The sequence below is a fragment of the Lepisma saccharinum genome, chromosome 2, assembly GCF_977018435.1.
Source record: "Lepisma saccharinum chromosome 2, izLepSacc3.1, whole genome shotgun sequence".
NCBI lineage: Eukaryota > Metazoa > Arthropoda > Insecta > Zygentoma > Lepismatidae > Lepisma > Lepisma saccharinum.
In genome coordinates this window covers 1,949,781-1,976,420 of record NC_139230.1, presented here as the reverse complement: position 1 = coordinate 1,976,420, position 26,640 = coordinate 1,949,781, and the positions used below count along the sequence as shown (strand labels likewise).

The following is a 26,640-nucleotide window of genomic DNA, read 5'->3' as shown; positions in this document are numbered from 1 at the left end:
GGAACAAAGCTGAAGTTTCTTGGCAACCGGGTTCTGGTTCAAATTACTCCTTTTCGCTCTCCTGTTCCTCTAACTAACTCTCTAGCCTTCTTAAACCCGAAGGTTCATGGCTGCAGCAACACAGGCCTTCCATCTGTCCCTATCTTGAGCAAGATCTATATACTCTTTTCCATCCCTACCGATTTCCTTTAGGTCCATCTCAACGTTGTCCCTCCATCTTCGTCTTGGCCTTCCTACAGGTCTCTTACCATCAGGTTTCCCAACAAGAATCCTGTAAACTCCTCTTTCCTCTCCCATTCGTGCCACATGGCCTGCCCACCTACCTTAAACAAATAACGAAATACTTCGTAACTAAACAATTGCTTGTTCAAAACATGGAATTTTTACACAATTTACAAAATATGACAAAACACCAATAGACATATTCATCATCTTTCCCTTTCATAGTTTCTCGATTTTTTCTGAATTCCTTTCCTCATGAAAATTGCCATGAGGAAATTATAACTAGACATGACATTATGTGTGAATTAGTTTCTTCAAACTGGTAGCTAATCATAACATGACCTACCTGGAGGAAAGGTAGCATGCTTGATTCTCACGAGGGATGTTGTAGGTTCGATTCTCCACCTAGGCAGGATTTTTATCAGGAGTTTATCATTGGGTGTAAAGTTTATCCACCATGCTAAGAAGTTAACATTGGTCTCTGTATTTCACGAGGTAAGAGGAAGTTATTTCGGTGGTAGGAGGAAGTCACGTGCACATGCACAGAATCAAGTTACGTAGAGTTAAGTCTGTAATGGTGGTATCGAATATTGCAAAGTTAGTGGGGAAAGTTTGTTATATCTGATTCTCATACTTTCTGTTCAAAGAAGACAAACATTTTAGATACAAAGGCAGTGACGAATTAACGATCATTATGAGGTTTTGAATTTTTTCTTTGTCACTCACTATATAAATACTTATTAGTAGTTTCTTATCAAATCTGTCTCCGTCACAATAACCATTTACTTATGTTAATTGGCGATTTACTATTATTTTTAGATGCATGGTAAGATGGTGGTGAGGGGATTGACAACACTCAATACGAAGGAACGGACATAAAATTACCAATCTTAGCAATTTGAACTCATTAAACCCTCTCCTTCGTTACAGTAATGCACTACATCAGTACTTAACATAACTGTATATGTTTGTTTTAGTATATCAAAATCAAATAATCAATATTTTAGGTGTCAGTAAAGAACAAATATACATATATGTGATTTATGAATTAATCATGATGTGTGTGTTAACACAACATATGAACAATAACAAAAAAAAAATAACTTTGAAAACTGGAAATCTACAACTTCTAAGGGGAAATATGGGCAGAAGTGATGTCCCTCAAGTGTGAATCGGATTCATTTTTTAAATATTCTAATATCAACGGTCTCTGTTCAGCAAAAAAAAAAATATATGAGGATAGGGTAGGATTTGAACCTATCACGCTTGATGAAAACTAAGCAAAGCAGGGTATATGCAACTGCTCTATGTTAACTTCATGACGTAATACCCTTAAAAACATGTGGACGTTTATGAAGACTCCCACCTTCCCGTGTTCCAAGCACATTGTCTCGACAAGTCGTGAAAAATATTATTTTTTGAGAACTGTTCGATATTATGCAAGCTATTGTAAATAAAATGTCACATAAACTTCTCACAAATTTGCTTCTATCTGCACAAAGTTGATGGCGATATCCTCCAGGTGGAGATAAACTGTATTCAGTGTTTCAAACCCCTCTAATTTCAAGTCGAGCAAGCAGAATCGTAAAAATTCCTCAAGGTTCTTTTTCCAATTTATTATTTCTGTTTGATTGTGTATTATAATAGCGGTTTATAGTTTCTAAGTTCATGGAAAGTGCGAAATTCAAAACCTCTCACCACAGCGTTTTTCGTCTAGTGGAAGGACCAACTCAAAGTTGGCTACTCTCACTTGGAGCCGAAGTGCAATGTTGCTAAGTTTACGAATTCGGAACTTAGAATTCTTTCTGGGCGGTCAAATAAGATGTTGCGAAGTGTACATGTCAGAGTTGGTAACTTCAATTTTTTCTGTATATTTGTCCTTCCATTCTTAAAGAGTATGTTTCAGTAAGTACTGTTGAATGTATTGCAGGGGGAGCTCCAGAATTTCATCCCATTTATGATACAGTGCTCCTTAGGATACGCAGCAGGTGATGCCAATGGAACTGAAAAACCAAAGTGGTGGCCTTCTGAGATACCATTTAGTAAGCTCTCACCATGCGATAAGATACCAGCAGTAAGTTGAGCCAGTAATTTTATGTAGTATTTTAATTCCCTATCCCTCTGCATGATAAATTTGTTTTGATGAAGGATAATGATCTGTTCAGGAGAAGATAGACTATCAGCTTGTAAACCTAAAGACTTCCAGGTGGGTGGGGTGAATGCAGAATTTTTTCTGTAATATTTGCTTTGTGTACGTTAAATGACTTCCAACAACAGGGCCAAGTGAGGCTTCCTTTGAAAATGAATAACATCACACCACTTTTGAGAACAATGGATCATAATTCTGTTGTGTATCAGAGGTAATAGTGTCTTTTCCAAAGGCAAAGTTGTAGCAAGTTGGGTCATCTGAAAAGTTGATTTATATGTTGTGAGACTGTCACTTGGTTGGCAGTCGTTCACAAGGAAGTGCAAATTCACATGCATTTAGTATCTGCTTGATTACTTTCAGAGTAAATGTTCAAGAGCATGCACTCATTTTAATAGGAGCCAATAGAATCTTGATGTTTGAAGTTGAACGCAGGTATGCTTTTTTAACTTTCCTGTAAGCATGACCAGAGAAACCAGCACATTCTTGAAAGGACCAAGAATTGTATTGCTTCAAGCAGGTTGTGCGTGTCCTGTCATCTTTGCTAAATGCCTGAATTTTGTTTTGGGTAATTATATGTGGTGGGGGATTGCTTTAAAATGATCTGAAATTTACATTGTAAAGAACAAATGGAATGTTCAGTGGATGTACATTTAATATGGTTGGTGAATAATTGTTAACTTTCCATTGTTTCTTTTTAGGAAAACTGGGAACCTTTCCTAAAGAGTTTGGTATGTCGGTGCTACACTTACCATGGATGTGAGTACCTCCTGCATTTTTGTACTCAACTGGCCGAGCACCCCACTTCTGACCTCAAATTCCATGATAATTGGGATGGTACAACATCTATTTTTGAAAAGGGTACAGGGAAACTGTTGGTCACTTTCAAGAATGAGAATAGGGTAAGTCTACGTGCTAGAAGTTTCAGTTGCAATTTGCTGATTATTTTGTGACCCAACAAATTTTAATTTTAAATAAAGTGGCATTGAGAGTTGTTCATGTTAGAAGTGACTCCATTGCTTCTTCTCATGTTGTAAAATAAAAAATGGGTGAGAAGGGGCATGGTAATCATTCAAAAGTCATTTTGCATTGATCTACAACACAAAACCATACTTGCAAACAAATGGCTGTATGTACGAGGGTCATTCAGAAAGTAACTTTCGTTTTGGTATAAATGAAACACCAGGACATTGTCAGAGTTTTTATTATATACAACTGAAAGAGACAACTTTAAGCTATTTTTCTACATAAGCACAGTTTCTGTTGAGACACTTGTCATATCGGCGAACAAGGTTTACAATACCCATGTCAAAGAAATCTGCTGCCTGTGCATTCAGCCATGCAGTAACACTGTCCTTGAGCAACTGTGTTTTGGGACAGAAAAGACATACTGTTGGTGGAGTTCCTGAAGCAAGGCACAACAATCAACACCCAAGTGTATTGTGAAACTTTGAAGAAATTGCAACTAGCAATTCAAAACAGGCAACGTGGTGGCATGTTGAGTTCTGGCATTGTTCCCGTGCATGAATGCTCGCCCACGTACTGCTGCTCGAACCAACGACCTTCTTTAACATTTTCAGTGGGAAGTGTTTGACCACCCAGATTTGGCCCCTAGCGATTATCACCTCTTTCCAAAAATGAAGAAGTGGCTAGGGGCACATCACTTCAACAATGACCAGGAGCTCAAGGACAGTGTTATGCATGGCTGAATGCACAGGCGGCAGTTTTCTTTGACATGGGTATTGTAAACCTTGTTCGCCGATATGATAAGTGTCTCAACAGAAACTGTGCTTATGTAGAAAAATAGCTTGAGAGTTGTCTCTTTCAGTTGTATACAATAAAAACTGTCACAATGTCCTGGTGTTTCTTTTATCCCAAAACGGAAGTTACTTTCCGAATGACCCTCGTAGCATGAGGCACAGACTAGTTCAATCAGAATTTTAACTTCTCGGGTGTGCTGCACATTTGGTTTTTGAAAATGCATTTTCTCCCTTACATGGAAAAATATCATCATGACATTTTAGTGGATGCACAAGACATTTTCAAGTTTAAAATTTCTGAAAATGAACAAAATGGTTTGGGGGTGGTTTATGGTATTCAGATTTCAACATTTATTTTCTGCTTTGTGCAAGTATGTACTGTTTTCATTTCCTGTTGCAATGTGTTAGTTTTTGAATGATTTTTATTTTATTTTTTTAAGGTTCAAAATACAGTAGGTAGCCAAGGAAGGGGCTCAGAGTTCTAGTTACTTAATTTTGTGTACAAAGAATTGTGCTTATTTTATTTCATGTTTCAGTTTTTCTTCTTGTAATTAAACACATATATACTCGATATGATCAACAGTGTTGCAAAATAAGATTTGAAATGCTGAATGAGAGCATAATGAATGGGTTGTCTATTTTTGAATGCATTCAATGTGAAGATTATTGAAATAATGTTTTGTGTTCATATACCTTCAAGGGGGTGTAAGGGGTGCTCCTTCCACGTAGTGCACCCAATAGTCAACCTCACTTCCACATAGTACACCCTGGACTGCAGACTAACGAGGCTCTGGCGACTGGCTCCGTGGCCAGTATAATTTTGTTTGTGTTGTCCTCTATTTTGTCCTTATTTGTGCTGAGTGCTCCTTTACAGCCTCAGCTTTTAACGAAAGTCAGAAGATTTTATGATTTTAGTTCTGCAACGTTAGAGTTGTTATGTGTAACGATAAGGGGCTGGACCCCGTATAATGTGACGGGTGCAAAATACCCTTAGTGCTGACACACCCAAAAATTTTAAATTCAAATCAAATCATATACCTTTAAAGAGTAAGAGCTTTCTGAATTACATAAATTTTTGTGTTCAAACTGATTATTATCATAGGTACATTATTTGTGATTTCAGCTGTATGACATGAAAGTAGAACAACAAAGAAAATCATTATTACCAAAAGCTGGGCAGTCAAATGTCTCCGCTGAGACTATGGTTCAACCTCCATTGTATGACATATATTTATGTGACAAATGTGATGCAGAGTTTACTACACTCAATGAAGTAAAGGTAATGCATTTGTTAGTTTATTATGTTGGTATTTTTTATATATGTTAATTTTTTATTATGGGCAATTCAATTAATGCATTACTGCTAAGCATTCTCATATGAAAACATCTACTTTGGAATTATTTTATTGTGTTTGATTTTGCATTAATTGCAGATTATATATATATATATATATAAACCAACTTAACCACTTCCGTTCCCTAAAATTCACCTGGACGCACTCCCCCAACCAGATCACCTTCCTAGATGTGGACGTGCACATGGAGGGAGGACACCTGACTACCTCCATCCACATAAAACCCACCAACCACATGCAGTACCTACACTTCTCCAGCTCCCACCCGCTCCACACCAAAAAAGCCATTCCATTCTCTCTGGCCCTCAGGGGACAGCGCCTGAACACTTCACCCACCTCCCGCCAGAATTATAACCTCCGCCTACACCAGGCCCTGGTTAACCGTGGATATCCCTCCATCCTGGTCACCAAACAAATATCACGAGCTGCCTCACATACCACTACCACCAAGAAACCTGCTGCCACCAACCCACCTGCACTCATCACCCAATATCATCCCCACCTCAACAAAATCAGGCACACACTGCACTCTCTTCTCCCAATCCTCCACAGTGATCCCGAAACCAAAAACATATTTCCCGACAAACCCAGGGTGGTTTTCAAACGCCCCCCTAACCTCCAAAACATCCTGGTCCACAACACTCCTTCACCACACATCCAACACCCCCCTGCCCATAAATGCAACTGACCCAGGTGCAAGACCTGTCCCATCCTCATCACTTCTCACACCCTCCAGGTGCACACGGCCACTGGCAAATTTACCCTCCATCCCAAAGGGACCTGCCATGCCTCAAACCTTATCTACATCCTCACCTGCAACATCTGTGGTGATTTTTACCTGGGGGAAACATCAACGGCCCTCAACCTCCGCATCAATAACCACCCACAGCCTGGACTTCACTGTCGCCGTCCACACCAACCACCACAACATCAGTTTCAACGACTGCTTCCGGGTAGTGATCATCCACCTCCTACCCCAACCAGCCAACACCTCTGTTCGCAAAAGATGGGAGAGGGCCTATATATTGGCCATGAGTGCAACCACTCCACCTGGCCTGAACAAGGCCACCCAGTAATGCCCAACCCTCACCCACCCTCCCGCCCTCCCTCCCAACTCATCCTACACACTCACAGTTTACGACGAGCCTGGTGACGAAACAGTGTTTTTTTCGTTCTACGCACCGCTTCTTCTTCAATGGGGACCTGGCAACTCTGCAGGACCCCAACTTCCGGTTCCGTCTTCTGTTTCTTCTCACACCGATGATGCTATAAATTAGCGAAAATTTTGAATTTTCCTACTGTCCGGTGAGTGTTTCCTTTTACCTTATTTGATTTTTACTTAGCCCTTTTGGCCCTCCTTGCTTTTATCCATTATATATATATATATATATATATATATATACACAAATTATGAAGGAGACAGTAAACACTTACCACACGAATAGAAATAATTCAATATTTCGCGATCTGAGTCGCATTTTCAAGAAGGAAGATAAAAGATCGACGACACTTTGAGTAGAGGCACAGAATACTGACCGTAGCATCTCTACGGTCAGTGTTGCCAGAAACAGTTGAAAGGAAACACGAAATACTTTAGCCAGTGTTTACTGTAAGGTGGGTGGGTAGTTTCGGGGAGGAGAGGAAAGAGTTACTGGTTGGCTAGGTTGAGTCCGGGGGGTATAGTGGCATGCATGCCTGCTATATAGGCCCTTTCCCATCGCCTGCGGAAAGATGTGTCAGAGCGGGGGGATAAAAGATGGATGATGGCAACACGGAAGCAGTTATTGCAGGTGGTGTTATGGCTGTTGGTGTGGATGGCAACTGTGAAATCTGAGTTTTGGGTGGAGGAACGGTGATTATTTATCCTTAGATTCAAGGGGGTGGAGGTTTCGCCTAGGTAGAAGTTGCCGCAGATTTGACAGATGAGGGTGTAAATTGGTTGGATGAGTGGCAGGTGCCCTTAGGGTGAAGGGTGAACTCACCTGCTGCTGTAGGGATCAGGAGGGTGGGGGAGGTGATGAGTATGGGGCAGGTCTTGCATCTGGGTTTGTTGCACCTGTGGGCTGAGGGAAGGGGTGCGGAAGGGGTGGGGGTGTTTCGGACCAAGATGTTTTGGAGGTTGGGGGGGGCGACGGAAGACGACCCTAGGTTTATCCCGAAAGATGTCTCTGGTATCAGGATCACTGTGCAGGATGGGGAGAAGGGAGTGGAGGGTATGTCTGATTTTCATAATGTGAGGGTGGTATTGGGTGATCAGGGTTGGAGTGTTGGTTTTGGGTTGTTTGGTGCGGTTGTGGGAGTTGGCTCTAGTGATTTGTTTGTTGATGAGGGTGGAGGGGTAGCCACAGTTGGTTAGGGCTTGGTGCAGGCGTAGGTTGTAGTTTTGGCGGGAGGAGGGGGATGAGTTGAGGCGCTGGCCTCTGAGGGCAAGGGAAAATGGGATGGCTTTTTTGGTGTGGTAGGGGTGTGAGCTGGAGTAGTGGAGATACTGGAGGTGGTTGGTCGGTTTGATGTGTATGGATGTTTCCAAGTGGTCTCCCGCAATGTGGATGTCCACATCTAGGAAGGTCACTTGGTCTTTGGAGTGGAACCAGGTGAATTTGAGGGTAGTGAACTCGTCAGTTTAGGAATGTAGTGAGGGAGGGTTCGCCATGTGTCCAGAGGAGAAAAATGTCATCAATGAATCTTAGCCAGAGGAGTGGTTTCAGTTGCTGGGAGTCAAGGAATTCCTGTTCCAGCCTGTCCATGAACAGGTTGGCATGGCCATGCGGGTACCCATAGCTGTGCCACGTATCTGCAGGTAATGTTGGTCACTGAAGCAGAAGTTGTTGCAGGTAAGTACAAGGTTGGCTAGTTGTATCAGGAAGTGAGTGCTGGGATTGTGGGGTTTGGGTCGGCTGTTAAGGAATGATTCCGTGGCACGGAGGCCATGGGCATGGGGAATATTTGTGTAGAGGGATGTGACATCAACTGTTGTGAGAATGGTGTTGGGTGGTAGGGATGGTAAGTTTTGGATGATGTTGAGGAAGTGGTTGGTGTCACGGAGGTAGGAGGGCAGGGCTTAGACGAGGGGTTGGAGGTGAGTCTAGAAAGGCTGAAATGCGTTCAGTGGGTGAATTGTAGCTGGACACAATGGGTCTCCCGGGGTTGTTCGGTTTTTGAATTTTAGGGAGGAGGTAGAAAGTGGGGGTGCGGGAGTTGTCAGGTATGAGTGAGGAGATGGTGGAATTGGATAGGCCTTCAGGGGGTCCTCGGGAGAGGACAAAATCCCGAATTTTGTCTAGGTGTGTGGTAGATGAATCAACCGTGGTGGGCTTGTAGGTCGAAGAATCAGAGAGTTGATGGGAGGCTTCCACCACGTAGTCAGAGGAGTTCATGACTACTGTGGTGGACCCTTTATCTGCGGGGAGGATTTTGATGTCTGGGTTGTTGCGGAGGGATCGGAGGGCTTGGTGCTTGGCTGGGGTTAGATTGTGGTGGGAAGAGGGGTTTTGGAGGTATGTACTGTCGGAAACATTGTTGACAACAGAGGTGATGTATCTTTCGAGGGGGTGGTTGTTGGGAAGGGAGGGGGGATCATGGGGGAGGGGGCCAGAATTGGAGGAGACTGGGATGTATGTCTGAGGGATTAGCAGATGATGTGGTAAACCCCGAGTGTCTTCTGTTTGCCCCACAATAGATGAATAAAAGATAGTGTAGTATGCAGCAGTGGGACATTCCTACAACCATGCAAACTTTCATTGAAAACAGGCTGATTCTTGTGTATAAAAATAATAAACATGTACAGTGCCTTTCTTGGCCTAGGTAGCTGTGGAGTGGCGACTAGCATGCCAGAAAGTAAAAGCGCATCTGCCAGCATTTATACTTGCAGCTGTGTGCTGACCTTGGCACTGGATGCATCAGTACTTCATTATTCAGATAGCTAGTGTCCAGTTTGCACCTGTGTGTGTGTTAAGGTGTTAAGAAGTGTTTCAGATTGTTTTGTTTTAATTTACATATTACTGGTGCTCTTTTTAGATTGTTTTGTTTTAGTTCACATATTATTGGTGCTTTTCTGCAGTCTAATAATGCCACACTATCTGTAAACAAAAAAAAATGAATTTTTATATACATCTCTTACGTCATTAGTAATGATTCATTATGAATTCTTGTAGGGAAGTTAGAATGTGTTTTGCAGTAGAATTTCCATATGTTCCTGTTGCACAAATTTAGAGAAACAGGGTCTGTTCTTGATAAGATGTAAAGTGTAAAACAGCATGTGCTTACTGAGAAGAAAGTAGATGACGAAGGAGCACGATTGGAATGTACTCCTCAAAAATCCCTCTGGTGCCTTGCGCAAGAAACAGACATATTCATGACTTCTGGTGATGAACTACCAAGATTTTAAACCTGAAAACATTAGAAAAATTGAGAGAAAATGCAGTTGGCTCTTGATTCAACAACCCTCTTGAAGTAACGACCCTTTTCCTGGGAACCATGAAAAAGTTGAAAAATTGAAGGAAATCGGCCGAAAAATAAGTTTGTTGCACACATTTTATTCACACTCATTCCCTTCACGAGCACTCGACTGGTCGCAAGTGGGTCTGATCTAAAAATACACACCACCACACCACTTTTGAATGATATCCAATAGCACTTGACCTCTACCCTCATCTCCCCCAAGCATGCCAATGTTACCCCACACCAGACAGCCGCTACCCAATGTGCCAGGCTTGTTTTGCCATTGTGATTCGATTGTGCTTGGATGTTATTTTAAATCGACCTTGAATTGTTTCCTTGTCCTAAGAGCTGCTGATAACTCATGGGAGGGGAGGGAGAGCAACCCGAAATGCAGTCTTTGTCAATGTGTATGGCAGGTAAAGCTCTTTCATCGATAAATGCACCACCTTGGAAATATTCACCAGTGTCACATAGAGAAATGCGAGATAAGATCGCAGGAATGTTCCAAAATACAGATGCGTGGCATCTGGAAGTCTCTCCCATCTTTCCAGCTCTGACCTAGAGTTCAGCAGGTTCCCGTGAGCGAGCAACTCTTGGTCTTGTAGCAGACAACTTCTGATAACAGCTTTCATTCCAAACATGTTCTTTGTTTCCTGTAAAACTTCATAAAAAAGCAAAACCGTTAACACTTAGAGTGCTAATCACGTATATATATGGAGTTCCCGAACTTCGCTAGTGTGCGGATCACTTATATATACGGATTTGAATTCAAAATTTATTTCAACGGTCATTTGCCGTATATATACGGAGTTAGCAATCCTGAGTAATGTTTGGACATTGTACTTCCTCATACTGCCACTATATGGTGGGCAAATGCTCATAACGGTTCTGTTCACACGTCGTTGTCTGATAGCGATATACTTGCTTCCCTTTTCTACAGTGCTGGGGATTAGGGGGAGGGGCAAGGGGGAAGTTTGCCCTGCACAATGCTAAATCGTATCTACAAAGGGGAATATACTGTCTTTGCCCCCCCCCCCCACCCAGTTTTTTGGGACCCAATTGCCGCCACTGCACAGTGCCTGCGATTAGGGGGGCGAAATTTTTGCCACTTTTGCCCCTGCACTATGCTAAATCTTATCTACCAAGGGAAATATACTGTTTTTGCCCCCCTAGTTTTGGCATTTTGCTCCCCCAGTTTTGGGACCCAATCGCTGCCACTGCATGTCATATATCTTGTCAACTTTTTATTTTTAGTACATTTCATATCATTTATGATGAAACATTCAAGGTAGCCATGTGGTTATATTGTAACATATCATATATCAAAATAAAGAGGAAGAATCAAACTTTTCAACAGTGTATGATACATATACTTTACATTTTTAGTTTTTGAGATGATTTTTTAAAAAGTAGTGAAAATGGTCAGCATTCTTGGGATGGAAAGCAACTTAGAGGTCAGCACTGTAAGTGTTAAGAGATAATCAAAGCATGTAGGCCAAAAAAATTGTCAACCCGCTTAATATGTTGTCATCCATGTTTCCGTAAAAGTTACTTCGATATTAATGTGCATCATAACTTCCATTTCCAATTTCATACGTTTTCCTAACTGTGCTGATGCCAAAAAAGTGTTCCGTTGGCTGAGTGACTTCTCAATCTTTTCCTGTCAGCAAACGTGCATCCAGTTTCCTGGCAGACACGCTAGTCATCACTCCACTGCCTATTTGGCCGAAAGGCACTGTAGAAGAGCAGCAGTGTTGCTATAATGGAGCCATTGTACTAACAGAATGGTAATTTTGACAAAATCCAGTTTCCCTAATGGCTGCTTTGGTGAGGGGAAATTTTAACATCACTTCGTCCCCAAGTGGTGGGTGTTATTGGCTGTTTGACCACGAGTTCCTTCACAAGTAAATGCTGCAACAGAAGGTCACTACCATAAAGGTGGTCTCCATGCTGGTTCCTGACCGGGTGCACTTATAGCTTATGGAAACAATTTCAAAAATTCAACAGTAACAATGGATATATTTTATGACAGTAGAAAACTTCTTACATCACATGCCGGCAACATATTTGTTAAAACACTAAAGTGACACAAACAGCACGATGAAAAACAATTAGGAGTTCTTCCGAGCTTTCGACTCCTTCACGGAGTCATCTTCAGGGCTGGTTGAGGGAAGACTGAGTGGATGCGGTTGTAGTTCCACTGGCGTTACTTGATGTGTCTGCCGGCAGATGTCGTTCCGGTCTTGCAGTGTTGGTAAGTCTTTGTATGTTTGGATTGATGGTTGGGGGGAGATGGATTTTAAGTTTTACTGTGTTGTACCAAGATGAATAAAGATTTCCACATAAATTGTCATTGAGGTTATTTGTGTTTTTGATCATGTGTACCCCTTCCTTAACATCCCGTTCTGTTTTTCCTTTCACATGTGCAAGGAAGGAAACACAATCCTGTGGAAGTAGGTGGTTGGTTTCTATAATATGTTTGGATAAACCAGAAGAACTTTCTTTCCTGCGTATGTATCCTATGTGGTCGGTGAATCGATCTTTGATGGGTCTTTTGCATTGTCCTATGTATTTTCGGTTGCATTCGCATTTGATGCTGTAGATGACAGAGTTTGTTAAGAGATCTTTGTCATAAGTTTTGAAGCCTGCTAGGTTTTGTCCTATGGATTTGCTGGGTTTATATGCTATTCCGTAATTCCGTTTTTAGTTTTTCCAGGATGTGTTGGGAGTTTGGTGGATAGGCCTGGTACAAATGGTATCCCTAGCCATAATCGGGGATCCTCTTCTTTGTTTGTAGGATGGTGGTTTCAGTTCTTTCTCCTCTCCTTTCACTTTTAGCAGGTTCTGGTCTATTACACTGGGGCTGTAGCCATTGAGGGAGACCTGTTGTCTTAGAATGTTATTCTTCTTGTAGCACTTGGTTGTTGGAACTTAAGTGCAAGACACTTCTGACAAAGTTGTTCCAGATGTTGTCTTGTGGCCTGGTGGGTGGTTGGAATGTTTATGTATGAATCGGGATCCTGCCGTGGGTTTGCGGTAGATTTTGGTTGAAAAACGATCATTTTATCTGAATATGGCGATGTCGAGGAAATTTATGGTACCGTTCTTTTCTTTCTCTGTGGTAACTTGAATAGAGTCACATACCCGGTTCCAGCTGTCGACGTAATCTTCGAACTTTTCTTCATCTTTATATATAATGAGGAAGTCATCTACATATGGGTGGCAAACCCACGGCAGGATCCCGATTCATACATAAACATTCCAACCACCCACCAGGCCACAAGACAACATCTGGAACAACTTTGTCAGAAGAGTCTTGCACTTAAGTTCCAACAACCAAGTGCTACAAGAAGAATAACATTCTAAGACAACAGGTCTCCCTCAATGGCTACAGCCCCAGTGTAATAGACCAGAACCTGCTAAAAGTGAAAGGAGAGGAGAAAGAACTGAAACCACCATCCTACAAACAAAGAAGAGGATCCCCGATTATGGCTAGGGATACCATTTGTACCAGGCCTATCCACCAAACTCCCAACACATCCTGGAAAAACTAAAAACGGAATTACGGAATAGCATATAAACCCAGCAAATCCATAGGACAAAACCTAGCAGGCTTCAAAACTTATGACAAAGATCTCTTAACAAACTCTGTCATCTACAGCATCAAATGCGAATGCAACCGAAAATACATAGGACAATGCAAAAGACCCATCAAAGATCGATTCACCGACCACATAGGATACATACGCAGGAAAGAAAGTTCTTCTGGTTTATCCAAACATATTATAGAAACCAACCACCTACTTCCACAGGATTGTGTTTCCTTCCTTGCACATGTGAAAGGAAAAATAGAACGGGATGTTAAGGAAGGGGTACACATGATCAAAAACACAAATAACCTCAATGACAATTTATGTGGAAATCTTTATTCATCTTGGTACAACACAGTAAAACTTAAAATCCATCTCCCCCCAACCATCAATCCAAACATGCAAAGACTTACCAACACTGCAAGACCGGAACGACATCTGCCGGCAGACACATCAAGTAACGCCAGTGGAACTACAACCGCATCCACTCCGTCTTCCCTCAACCAGCCCTGAAGATGACTCCGTGAAGGAGTCAAAAGCTCGGAAGAACTCCTAATTGTTTTTCATTGTGCTGTTTGTGTGTCATTTTAGTGTCTTTACGAAAATGGATAATATTATTTTGTAATTCAGATGTGTCATACCTGAACAATAAATATGTTGAGTTTTCAAGAAATAGCACGTTAATTGTTGCCACGTGGTGCTGGGATATATACTGGGTGATTAAAAAATCCCAGGATACCTTTTTTCTCTAAAATGGATGCGGTGATGACAGATCCAACTTCACCTAGGTACATCCAGGTAGGAGCCTATGTGCGAGGGGGCTTCTGGGACATGGCCACCATATTGGATCAAGGTCAATTTTTTCAAATGGAAAGGGAGCCATGTGGGGTATCAAAACATGTTTGAATTTCCCAAGAAATGCAGTGCTGTAATTAGTTTTGTGATAGCTGTAATGGTACACTGAAATATGGCAACCATATGCTGGTACATTTTAGAAGGTAACTCTTGTTACATTTGCATTACTTTTCAGTATTCAAATGAACATCAATTTTGAATTATGTTAGGGAGGAGGGGAACTAGATGACCAGCTCGACCTTCCTTTGCCAACATGTGATGATAGTGTTATGATTATTTATTGAAATAGATGAGTAAGTAAAATAAATGTAATGTTGTTGAATTTTCCAGGAGCATGAGAAATTATGTTCTTTAGAAGATGAGCCCTTGTCTCGTCCTGCAAGCCCAGAAGAAGAAAAGTTTTTTACAGACCAAGTGAGTAAAGCTTCCTTACTTCTGCATCTTTATAAAAATGTCAGATTGTACAAAAATTGAAAACGTTAAAAATGTGCAGTCAGTGGATATTGAGGAAAATTGTTTTAATTTCAAGGTAAAATGAACCCATTTGTAGCATCTAGTTCAATTTTTTGTTATAATTTTTTTTTTTGGAGAACATGTGCAAGTAACCCTACATTTTGTTTATATTTTTTTGGTATTATTGTCATTCACTAAATGAATTTATAAAATCCAATAGTTATTGGTAGAGGCATGCATATTTAGTTTTTGACGAAAACACTAAATGTGAAATAACACATTGTAATGTTAATTTTTCATGTTTCTGAAAGGTGTAAGGTGCATTTTCCTACCATGTTTTGTCACAAAATGATGTGAAATGAACTTCAAAATGCGAAAAAGACTCTTAAACATGAAATTTACCATTTATATACTGATGCGACAGCAAAATTTCATTTTATTTACAGCTTTTTAACCTGAAATTGACTCTTGTTTTTATACTGAAATTTTGCTTTTTTATTTACTAAAAATATGTGCCTCTAGTTATTGGTGATGAATGGTGAATCAAAAGAAGGAAATTAATTCACATGTAAAATTATGGAAGCTGCAGTGTATTCAGGTTTCACATGCATGTACAGTCAGGAGAAAACCTGGCTGAACAAACAACAGAAGGGCTTTTTTTGTAAATAGAGAGCATGGCAATAAGAAAGTTGAGATAATTCATGACATCAGTCACATTTTCAGAATGTACAGAATGGTCACAAAGTGGGTGTTCCCCCATCCCCTTATTTTCGACACTATGATAGTTTTGGTTGAATGCTTAATATGCACACGTACCTGATGGTTTGAGTCCAGAACAATGGATGGAGACTGCCATATTTGTAGCACAGCTGAATTCTGCACCATGTTCTGGCAGATGCTTTTGCGGAGATTAATACAGGATCACTTACATGAAGGCATCTTCCACAGCTGCTCGTAACTCGTGTTGTTTGATAGTGGTTATTTCAAACTCTGTCATTGATGATGAAGAACTCCCAGAGGTGAGGTCTGGACTTCTTGGAAGTTGAGGTTAAGGGAGCTGTGTAATCTTCAGAACCTCTTGCCCAAGAAAGGTCTTAATTAGGTAATGACACACTTGCAATGCAAAGTGTGCCAGAACATGGCACAGAATTCGACTGTGCTAAATTGACTGTCTCCATACTGATGTTCTAGACTAAAAGTAGTGTCGAAAATAGAGGGAGGTATGCCCACTTGTTGATCACAGATGGTATACTACAAAATAACACAGTAAATTGTACTATTAATTTTGCTATTAGTCTTCCTGCAACATTTCATCCTGGTTCCATTGAATTTTTTTCAAGCTTGCACTACCAAAATGGACACGTACACACAACCTCATATGGCTAGTAGCTACACAAAATAAAATATGAAAAGTTTTTGTCCTCTTCAGATTTGCTCCTGGGAATACTTGATTTTGCTGCACCTTCGGTGTAGTCTCACCTGCTTGTTTCTCCTCCACTCCATCTCTTCTTCCCCCCCCATTCAACTGTTGTCCTGAAAATTGAAGGTGGCTCTGGAAACTTAACTGATTTCTCTTTCACAAGCTTTTCAATTAACTCTACCCATCTTGTTCCAATTTCCCCTAATTTTTGTTGATTTTCTCTCCCTTGTTCATGCAAATGTGTTTTGTTTCTTTCACTGTTCTCTCTATTTCATTCTCCCTTCTCTTTCATTTGCACTTCCTTCATCCCTTTTCATACATTAACATGCTCACTTCTTTCTGATGTCTCCTATGTTCTCTAATTCTTTCTGATAATTCTCCCATATTTTTGTTTCCATCCACTACATGCTAATTCACAGATCCCTGCCATTGCTAATTTATTTCTTTCCTTCTATCCTCTACTTGTTAATCCATTTCTGAACACTCTTTGGTGGCTTGAAGGCTGCTGTCAGTCTGTAATTTTGATAGATGTCTCCTAGCTGCTACTCTGTCCTCCTTCTGGTAGGTGCACACTCATACTTCACATCTTTTTTGTACGCCCTTGTCATTTTCTCATTTTCCCCTTTTTCCTAAAGTAAAGAATTTTGCATTTTCTTCTCATTTCATGGCTTAAATGATTTCTCCCACTTTGCATCAATTGTATTTTGCTACCTCCAATATCCATTTCATTTTATTCTCATTGCTTGTTTTCTTGTTGAATAATCTTGGCTGCTGTCCACACAAAATTATCTGAAATGCTATATTTTTTTATTGTGTTCAGAATCCTTGTGGATATACTTTAGTTCTTAACCTTTTATTTGTATGGATGTGTCCAAGAGCCTCCCTGATGGCATGGTATTACGTCATCACCATGTAATGAAGGGGTCCCAGGTTTGATATGGTGGAGGCTTCTGTACTGTAGATCCAGTCCTGATTAGCCTATCTTTGCATAAAGTGGACTTGAAACAAAAACTCAAAACTGAAGATGGGCAAGAAAATAATATTTCCATTCTTCATTTCCACTTTTGTGTACTTTTTCTTTCATGACCCTTGTCTAAAGATTTCTTCTGTAGTTTCCTTGACATTATCTACATATCTCTTACACAGAATCACCTAATATTTCAAGGTTTCAATTGCTTCTCTATCAAATGTATGTGTATGTTCACTGACAGACATGGTTAGGTATTCCCCACAGCTAATCCTCCTTCCTCTTGAAATAGCAATACTCCAAAACAAAACCCATTGTAATTTATGCATACATCCACCCATCTTATTATATTCCATACTATCACTTTTTTTCTCATCCATTTTCCAGGGGCATCCAGAGCCATTTCCGTTGGAACTTTTGATGCAACTCTTTTATATCAAAACTCACTGGATGATAATTTTCATCACATTCTAGTGTTTTCAGAACATTGGCTAAGTGTTTGAATTCTGTGTTACAAATTTTGTTTTTGATGTCCGTAAATGATGTGTATTAACAGTGTAACTTTCTTTTGTAATGGCATCATTTATTTTTTAATTATAGGCTCAGTACATGAAATATTTTGCTCTTCAATCTGTAAACTCTGAGAACAAAGAACCATCCCCTCAGAAAGATGTTGCGAGTTCTCAAAGGAGAAGACATTTTCCTGGACTAAGTTTAACTCGTTTTCATGGCATACCCTTTTCTTCACCAATGGGCAAAGAGCTTCAGAAAAGGTCACGCATAACAGTCACCCCTCAGTTGCATTTAGATCGTTATGAACGCTACTGCAAACCTGTTACTCCAAAGCCTCGTATTGGAGGTACTCTCAGTGAGAGAATGCACAATGAGGTGTGGCCTGTATCATGGAAACAGAATTCTAGAAAGAAGGAGGAACCGTGGAGCCACAGCTACTGTTTCTCAAAGAGAGAAAGGAGAGATCGTTTTCTTCATATTACCACAGGTGAGGTGAACATTTTGAAAATAATGCTGGAAAGTCAAAGATGGTCAATGTATTAATGAACATAAAACATTTTTGTTAAAGAATTGATGTCTCACAATCCAAATGGGTGACAATTTTTAATCAAAATAGTACAAAATGTACTGGTATAATTGGAAGTAGGTGATTGGAATCATGCAGTACTGTGGCTTGCAACCAACGGGACCCACATGAAGTGCCTGGTATCTTTCTGTGTGTGTGGATGGAGGGTTAGTCATTATGTAGAGCACACAATAGTGATATATTTTGCAGAACACAGTTGAAACCATGATTTTTCTTTCCTGGATTGCTTTCCCATATTTTATATTTAATATTCTTGGTTCCAACATAGCAAAATGTTATAAGGACAGTATATTTCCTTTGTATATAAGGTTTAGCATAGTGTGGGGGCAAAAGTGGCAAAAATTTGGGGGGGCGACTGCCCCCCTCACCCTCCTCCTAATCGGTGCCACAACTTTGGGGAAAGAAAGATAGTATGGCATTCAGAAATTTTGCATAATTAAGGAATTTTGCTTCTAGTGTCAGCCCTATGAATGCTGGATGGACCAAATCTTGAGGGAAGCATGACAAAAGATCACTCTATATTAGGATATGTAATTCTCATTCCATAGCTTTGGGAAAAAATGGAAATTACAGCAAATGGAAATTTGCCCCCATTTCCCCCCCTGGACCCTTAATTGTCAGATGTTTCTTAAAATGTTGCTTTTTGTTCATTCTTACATTAAGAATTTAAAATTTTCAAAAATTCTTACATTAATAATTTAAATTTTTCAAAAAGATGCAGTGGTTGTGCAGTTATAGCCTTTTATCTTCAATTTATCCCATAGTAACAAAAGGGAAACAAAGTGCTTTTCTTCAGAACCATGGTAAAAATAAGTCACAGTATTCAATAATTTGTTTATCTGTAATTTCGTTTTGCACAAGAAGAAAGTTCTGCAACTTCTCTGTCTTCAACAACCGTATCATCTTTAAATATGATGATGATAAGACACAGCGGAACCCCACCCCCCTTTTCAGGCTGCTCCATACTCCCCCTCCCTTTCTTCAGCTTGTTTGTAATGTTTACGACAGGCGGGGAAGTGTGGCGCCAGTGACTTGTCTGACAGCTTGAAAGATATCAGTTTCCGATCTGCTTTAGGTGCAGATACGACTTGCCCAACATAATGCAAAGAACAAAAGCAGGATTACTTAGCATAGGCCAATCTGGTTCAAGGGTGCATTGCCCATTCCCTGCCTTCTGATGCAAGCAACATAAATAGAATTCCAAGTAGAGTCTGGTCCCCTGGTTGCAACTGATAAGAAAACCTGTAAGAGAATGGGTGGCAGATGTTATCATCATGGAAATCTTAAACTCCAAGAGCAGCATTCTTTCCAGCAAGCAGAGTTTTAAAAATGTATAACTGAAGTCTTTTCCTTGTTGGGACTGAACTCGTTGAACGTATAACTGGAAAAATCGCATATCTGAAAGTTGTGTAACTGAAATATAGGGGAGAGGTGGGTAGTGACTGACACTAAAGGAAGAAACACAGTATGTGGCAACTGAGATAACAAAATCAACGTAATTGTTTCTATTTATCGGATATAGAACATGATTTGTACATATACTGCTAAGCTGGAATCAATAGTTGAAATGCAAACTCAAACAATGGGTTAGAAAATAGTTCTTGTTCTGTTACATGAACAATAAGTGGTGGGTAACCCCGGACACCAAAAAAAAGGTTGCAAAATCATCGTTAATTGGTTACACAAACATCACAAATAAAGTAAATATCAAGTGGCTCCACTCCAGCCTTTACATTGACAACATTGAATCCAGTCTTCCTCGAAGGTTTCTGAACAAATAATGCATACTGTCTTCTCCACCTGAGTGACTGGTAGAGTTGTGCTGCTTTTTCCTTTCTTCTTTTGTAGTTTGGATGGGCCGAGATTGGGGAACAGTTCACAGGCTTACCATTCCTCCTTGCTATCTTCTGCTCCAATGCCACCTTATAAGGGCTTGCTGTTAAATTTCGCTCCTCTTGAGATTTCCTTTTCTTGCACGTTCTTCTCTTTTTGCGGAGTTTCTTGTCCGAGTTTTGGTCGCATATTACATTCATTTCCACTTTTGATTTTTTTCAGTCTGTGTTGAATAGAACTATTAGCCACGCTAAAATACTCTGCTGCTCCTCTTACACTCATTCTCGACTGTAATACATGATCCACTGCCAGTTTCATGATATCCTCGGACCACGAACCCCGGGTTGTAGTTCTTCCTTTGAATTTTGGCATCTTTCTTATGTTCAGTGGCTGAAAGGGACATAAAATGAACTGTTACTGTAGTAAGTCTAACTATAGGCTAAATGCAGCATTGTCCGTGGCTACCCCTTTTCGCCCTGTCCGTTGGTATCTGCCATGCACGTTTCACATTTAACGTACTCCGAGCCTAACATGACGTCACTACAGAGTTACGTCATACGGCATTTTACAAACATATATCATACCTTGTAAACTGTTACTGTCTAGTAGAGTTCGACTTACCAAGAGAGCTGTCAGATACTCGTAAATGTTATCTGTGTAGGTTGTAGTCTTCAATGAAAACACAAAATGCACTGGCGTGACCTCACCTATGACGACATTCAACTCAACTGAAACGCCACGTAATCTCTAGTGGAGGGAAGTCTCACAGTGATAAGTAGGTGTTGCCATCTCATCGCAATTCACGAAAACACATACTATACGCAGCTACCCTCTATCTGCGGGTACCCACCTTCCCCCTAATAGTACACAACCTTAAGGGAATTGGCAGGGACTGCCAGAAAAAAAGCACTATCGTGAAACGTATAATTACGATTTCACTGTATTAAAAAAAAAAAAACTGGCTTTTTTGCAACTACTACTTATGTCTAGCTATGACTTCCATGTTGGTAGTTTAAATTAAATTTACACTCTCTCTCTCATATATAGCAGTAAAAATCAATAAACTTTTATAAATCTAGGAGTTTTTATGATGGCTCGTGCACTACGTGATTATTTTTAGAAGTCACTAAATTCTCCTCTCCTGCTGAAAATTTTTCAGATGTCACACTTATCATAATTACTATCACATCCTTTGAATTAATAGTTTCTGTGAATCAAACACACTAATGGGGAGGTCCTGGGTTTCATTCCTTGTGGCAGTACATTGCACAGTAGTTTGGGTTCCATCCTGTTAAATATTGCATGAAACAGAACACACAAGCTGCACTTGGCTTTCACAGCTGAACAGATGTATTTAGTGGACAAGACACAGGCCTGTGTATTACTCAATTTCTTACATTTTCTGACATATGCACATAATTGCTTGTCCTGGAGTTTTGTAACTCTCTCCGGACTCATTAATTCTCACAGCAGTAATTATTTTCTTTCATTCTTTTAGGATTAAACAAGAGAAGTCGCCAGCTACTTAAGAGGTGCAGAAGGCTTGTAATTTTATTGCAAAAAATGACTCCAGAAGAAATAGAATGCCACACCCAACCAAGTTCTTCCCAAGAGGACTCAGAAGTAGAGTTCATAGCGGAAGTAGTGCTTCCACATAGTGCATCTGTGCTGCAGAAGACATGCTTGAATTCTGCTGTGGCAAGTATTCATCCTCGAAAAAACTACTTGAAACCTGTAGATAGAGAGAAGAGTGACTCCTTTGGTATACCTGTAGTTGATTTGTGCTCTTCAGATGAAGAGGAAGTGTCTTTCAGAATTCCTTCCGACATGGATGTAAAGAAGTTCAAAGAATTTGCAGCTGCCGAGTCTGCAGTGTTTGACCTAATGCAGAAGCGCGAGTTGGAGGAGGAAGATGAAGAAGGTTGTATAAGAAATTTTGTGATAATTGGGCCGAGTGATGTTGACTCTGTTTGCAGTGGAAGTGATTCTGATGATATTTTGCATCAAAAAAACGGGCATAGCCATTGGCCGCATATAATGAACGGTCCCGTTCCTTTCAATAGTGCACAAGAGAATGCGGATCTTGCGGTCAATGGCAAATTAGGTGATGATTACTCTCGTGCACAAGATGTAACTAAACATGTACTCTCTCTGGTTACTAATTGCAATAGAGGTGGGTTGCAGAGTGCTGGACAATTGGCTGTAGAAAATAAGACCAGTGACAGTAAACACTGTTCTTTGAGAAAGAACTTGATACGTCCACATGGTCAACATGCTCAAAATGAAAGACAGCCAATAAAGAATACTTTTGCCTGTTCTACAAAGAAATTTTCCAATAATTCTGGTGTTAATGTCTATAAAAAAGACAGTAGCATAGGTGTGAATGAGAATTCATATTTTAACTTGAATGCAAGAAGTATGTTATGTATGCAGGATAATTTCAATTATTCTGTTACAAAGCCAGATGTACCTGATTTGTGTGTGTCTCCTTCAAAATATGAAGTGCAAAACATGAGGAAGAGAACTGCTTCAACAGTGACATTTCAAGAAACAAATATATGGAACGATATAAAGAACTGCGAGACCTACAGTTGGAGAAAAAAGGGAAAGCAGTGGGATAGTGGGGTTAGTATAAAAAGTCATGTTGCATCATCTGAAGAACTTTGCATATGTTTAAAGGCCGACAAGAACAAAGTTTTTAATTCAAGTGATCCATTGTGCATGTCAAAAAGAAAAGAGCCTTTTATTGATAATGTGCAAGAAGTTATTAAAGAAATGAGAAAGGAATTCTCATGTATGGATTCCAACGAAACATCAATGAAGGGAAGAGAAAATATAGATGCTTTAATGAAGAAAGAGAATTCCAAAACAAGTAGCGATGCTAGAAACATAGAGAACATGTATGTTGTGGCAGAGGACATGGTGAATTTTGCAAGACACAGGAGAAAACAGATGTCTCAAAATCACCACTGTCTGAAATACAAGGGACTAGACGATTTATGTATGTTTAAAACAACTCGGAAGTTCCTTCCTATAAAAATATCTTCCAGCATTGAGACTTCAAAATGTAGAACTGTTAGTTTTGAAGAAACAAGTAAAAATGAAAATGGTGCCAACAGATTGGATAAATTGCCAAAGGACCTGCGACTTATATTAAAGGATGAATGTAAGGAGCTAAAAGCAAAAGGGTTAGAAAAAATAAAGGATGCGACAACGAGAGTTTTGAGAAATAGTAATTGTGTTGAAGTTGTGAAGAAAGTTTCTAAAGGAAAGTCGAGTAAACTTAAAGAAAATTCTTGTAAAAATAACATAGTACAAACTTTTGTAAAGAACATTGAGATGGAGGATGAACTCAGTGTGTCAGTTGCTGATTCCAACAAGACTACAGAGGCTGGAAATACTAGCTGTGCAGATGGTGGGAATAAACTTTTACCTAAAGAGATAAAAATGCTTCTTTCTGATGAATGTAAAGAGTTGCGACGCATGGGACTTCGTCACTCATATCATTCACATCGGAAGTTTGTAAGACATATCCATGGAAAACCTTCTTTATGTTCACGTCAGCCCTTGCATTGCAGTAACCTATATGAAGCTAAGAGGTCATGCACAATAGTTCAAGGTGAGAAAGAAAATTCTGACATTGAAAGAGCCCACCGGAATATGATAATGGATATAGGCACTATGTGTATTTTGACTTATGGTTTTCCAGTACAGTGATTAGCAGTAGCTGTTGTGATTGGGTGCCAAAACAGGGGGAGAGGGAGCAGTTTACTTTTCTTAGTAGACAAAGCTTAGCATTAACAGGTCATAGTGCTGTGGTAAGAGTGGCAAAATGTGGGGCAACTGCATGCCCCCTTCCGTAATCGCTTCCACTGGTGATTAGTTTTATACATGTACATATATTGCCCTCAGGGATAATATAGAGATGTATTTTATTTCACTAGATTTTCATTTAAAAGACAAGCACTATATCATGGGAATATTTTATGTCCATACAATTATTATGTTGCACATGTAATATACACATGTATAGTGGATGAAACAAGGGTAGGTCAGAGGGGCTAAATTAACAAATAAGAGGAAAATAGAAAAACTCACCAGACACTGGAAAAAGTTTTAAACTTTTTGGCTGCAGCCGAATTTTTGAAAAAAGTTTCCAGTGTCGGTTGAGTGTTTCCTATTTCTTTATTATTTGTTTACACACACACACACACACACACATACACATGCAGGGTGTCATTAAAATTAGGCTCAGAGACCACAGAAGCATATACAGAACATCAAAAACAAACAACTTTTCTTCTCGGAAACATTGTTGTCATTGGCACACAGTTTCAGCACTATGGATATTTTAAAAAGTCCATTTTTGCCACCCAACGTAACATTTGATCACATCTATGACATCTCCTCCTGTTGTGAAATTGCACATGCAAGTGTTGCAGAGGGGAGACACGTTCTGTGAAAAATGACCTACTACCAACCACATTGCATTTTGTAAAACATAGTGAGGAATACATCCAGTAATCCAATGGGAGGTAAACCAACAATATAAAAAGTTGTGGGAAAACAAGAAACGTGCCCCCCTTCCCCAAAAGTGAAGACTGAGATAGAGGGGGAAAAAAACAACCACTTGGCTCAAGCATGTCCATAGGCAGAACCAGAAATTGCTGGGTGGGGGAGATCACAGAGAACCAAAAGCATATTTTTTATTAGTTATTTTTCTTGTGCACCTAAAAATTGGTTCTGTTGGATTTCATCTCTCAGCATACGTGTCGTTTATTTGCAAGTAAGATGGGCTCAAACATGTCTTGCCAAGCAGGGTGGACATTTTGAACATATGCTATTTTACTTTCCCTTCTTGTTTGTTCGTAGAACTTTTGTTCATCCTCATTTTGGAGGTGATATGATCAGCACCATGCTCTGGCTGCTGTTGCCTCCAGGTACCCAGTGATTTGAGGCTGGGTCAGCCCCAAAGCCCCTTTATGTGGGGACAATGCCGGAAAAGTCTCACCTTAGACCAGCCACCCTGGGAATTGACCTGGGTCCTAATTTCACCCTACTACTCCCATTGGGTTACTGGACATGTTCCTCAGAATGTTTTACAACACACAGTGTGGTTGGTAGTATCCCATTTTTGCAACACTTGCACATGCAATTTCACAACAGGAAGAGACTCCATAGATGCGATAAAATGTTATGTTGAGTTGCCCAGCATACAGGTTGCAAAATGAGCTTTTTTGAACATTCACAATGCTGCAAGTTGAAAATGAAAGAGATGAGGAGACTGTTGAGTGGAGAAGGTTACATAATTTTGAACTACATAATTTGTATTTCTGTCCAGATATTATTAGAATAATTAAATCAAGACGACTTAGGTGGGCAGGCCATGTTGCATGAATGGGAGAGGAGTTTACAGGATTCTTGTTGGGAAACCTGAGAGACCTGTAGGGAGGCCAAGATGAAGTTGGAGGGATAACGTTGAGATGGACCTAAAGGAAATCAGTAAGGATAGAAAAGATTCGATAGATCTTCCCAGGATAGGGACAGATGGAAAGCTTGTGTTGCTGCAGCCATAAACCTTCGGATTTAAGAAGGCTAGAGAGTGAGTGAATTGGTTCATAGTGTGCCAATGAAAAAAAAATTCCGGAGAACACTGATATCCTCTGTGGGTTACTGTGGTCCCTGGGTGCCGTTTTACACACACACACACACACACAGGAATAGAATGAGTGCCACAAAGGTGTATAAGCAAAAATATGTGAGGTGTAAGACAGTAAACACCACAAATGAGAAATTATTTCTATATTTTGTGATCTTGCCACATGATCACAAAGTAAAAACACAGGCTATTGAAGATGGCATCGGTACATCAGTGTAACCAGAAAGAAGAGTAAGATGATGGGTGTTGATGTGAAGGTGCTTTTGCCAGTGTTTAGTGCATGTTAGGTGGTGGGTGAATTTCAAAGGTCAGGAATGTGTGTGTGGGGGGGGGGGGGGGAGGATACAGAGGCATGCATGGCTGATGTGTAGACCTTTTCTCATTGCCTGCAGGAAGTATTACTCCCATGCACAGACACCTTTTCCCGCAGGTGATGGGTAACGGCCTACATATCAGCGATGCATGCCACTATACTCCCGGGACTCAACGTAGCCACCCACCCTTTCCTGACAAACTGAACTTCACCCACCACCTAACATGCAGGAAACACTGGCAAAAGCACCTTCACATCAACACCCATCATCTTACTCTTCTTTCTGGCTACACTGATGTACCAATGCCATCTTCAAGAGCCCGTATTTCTACTTCATGATCATTTGACAAGACCTCAAAAGATATGAATAATATCTTATTATTTGTGTTAAGTGTTTAATGTCTCCTAACTCACATAATTTTTATCACGGACACAAATGACAGCATGTGCTTGTGAAATTCGTAATCATTCCACTTTCCTCGCTAAAACAATGGACAATTGTTATCTCTGCTGATAAATATTAGGTAC

General features: G+C 40.2%; 1 protein-coding gene across 2 annotated transcripts in view; it reads left to right on the top strand.

The window, feature by feature from the left end:
• LOC145983855 (uncharacterized) overlaps window positions 1-26,000 on the top strand; it is a 41,170-nt gene extending 15,170 nt beyond the window's left edge. For both annotated transcript variants that reach the window (XM_083116912.1, XM_083116913.1), the window contains exons 3-8: window positions 2,153-2,296; window positions 3,070-3,270; window positions 5,252-5,407; window positions 14,699-14,782; window positions 17,809-18,208; window positions 21,639-26,000. In XM_083116912.1, coding sequence (XP_082973038.1) covers window positions 2,153-2,296; window positions 3,070-3,270; window positions 5,252-5,407; window positions 14,699-14,782; window positions 17,809-18,208; window positions 21,639-23,857 — 3,204 coding nt within the window. In that variant the 3' untranslated portion in view covers window positions 23,858-26,000. The remainder of the gene's footprint in view (window positions 1-2,152; window positions 2,297-3,069; window positions 3,271-5,251; window positions 5,408-14,698; window positions 14,783-17,808; window positions 18,209-21,638) is intronic.
• Window positions 26,001-26,640: the final 640 nt, after the last annotated feature.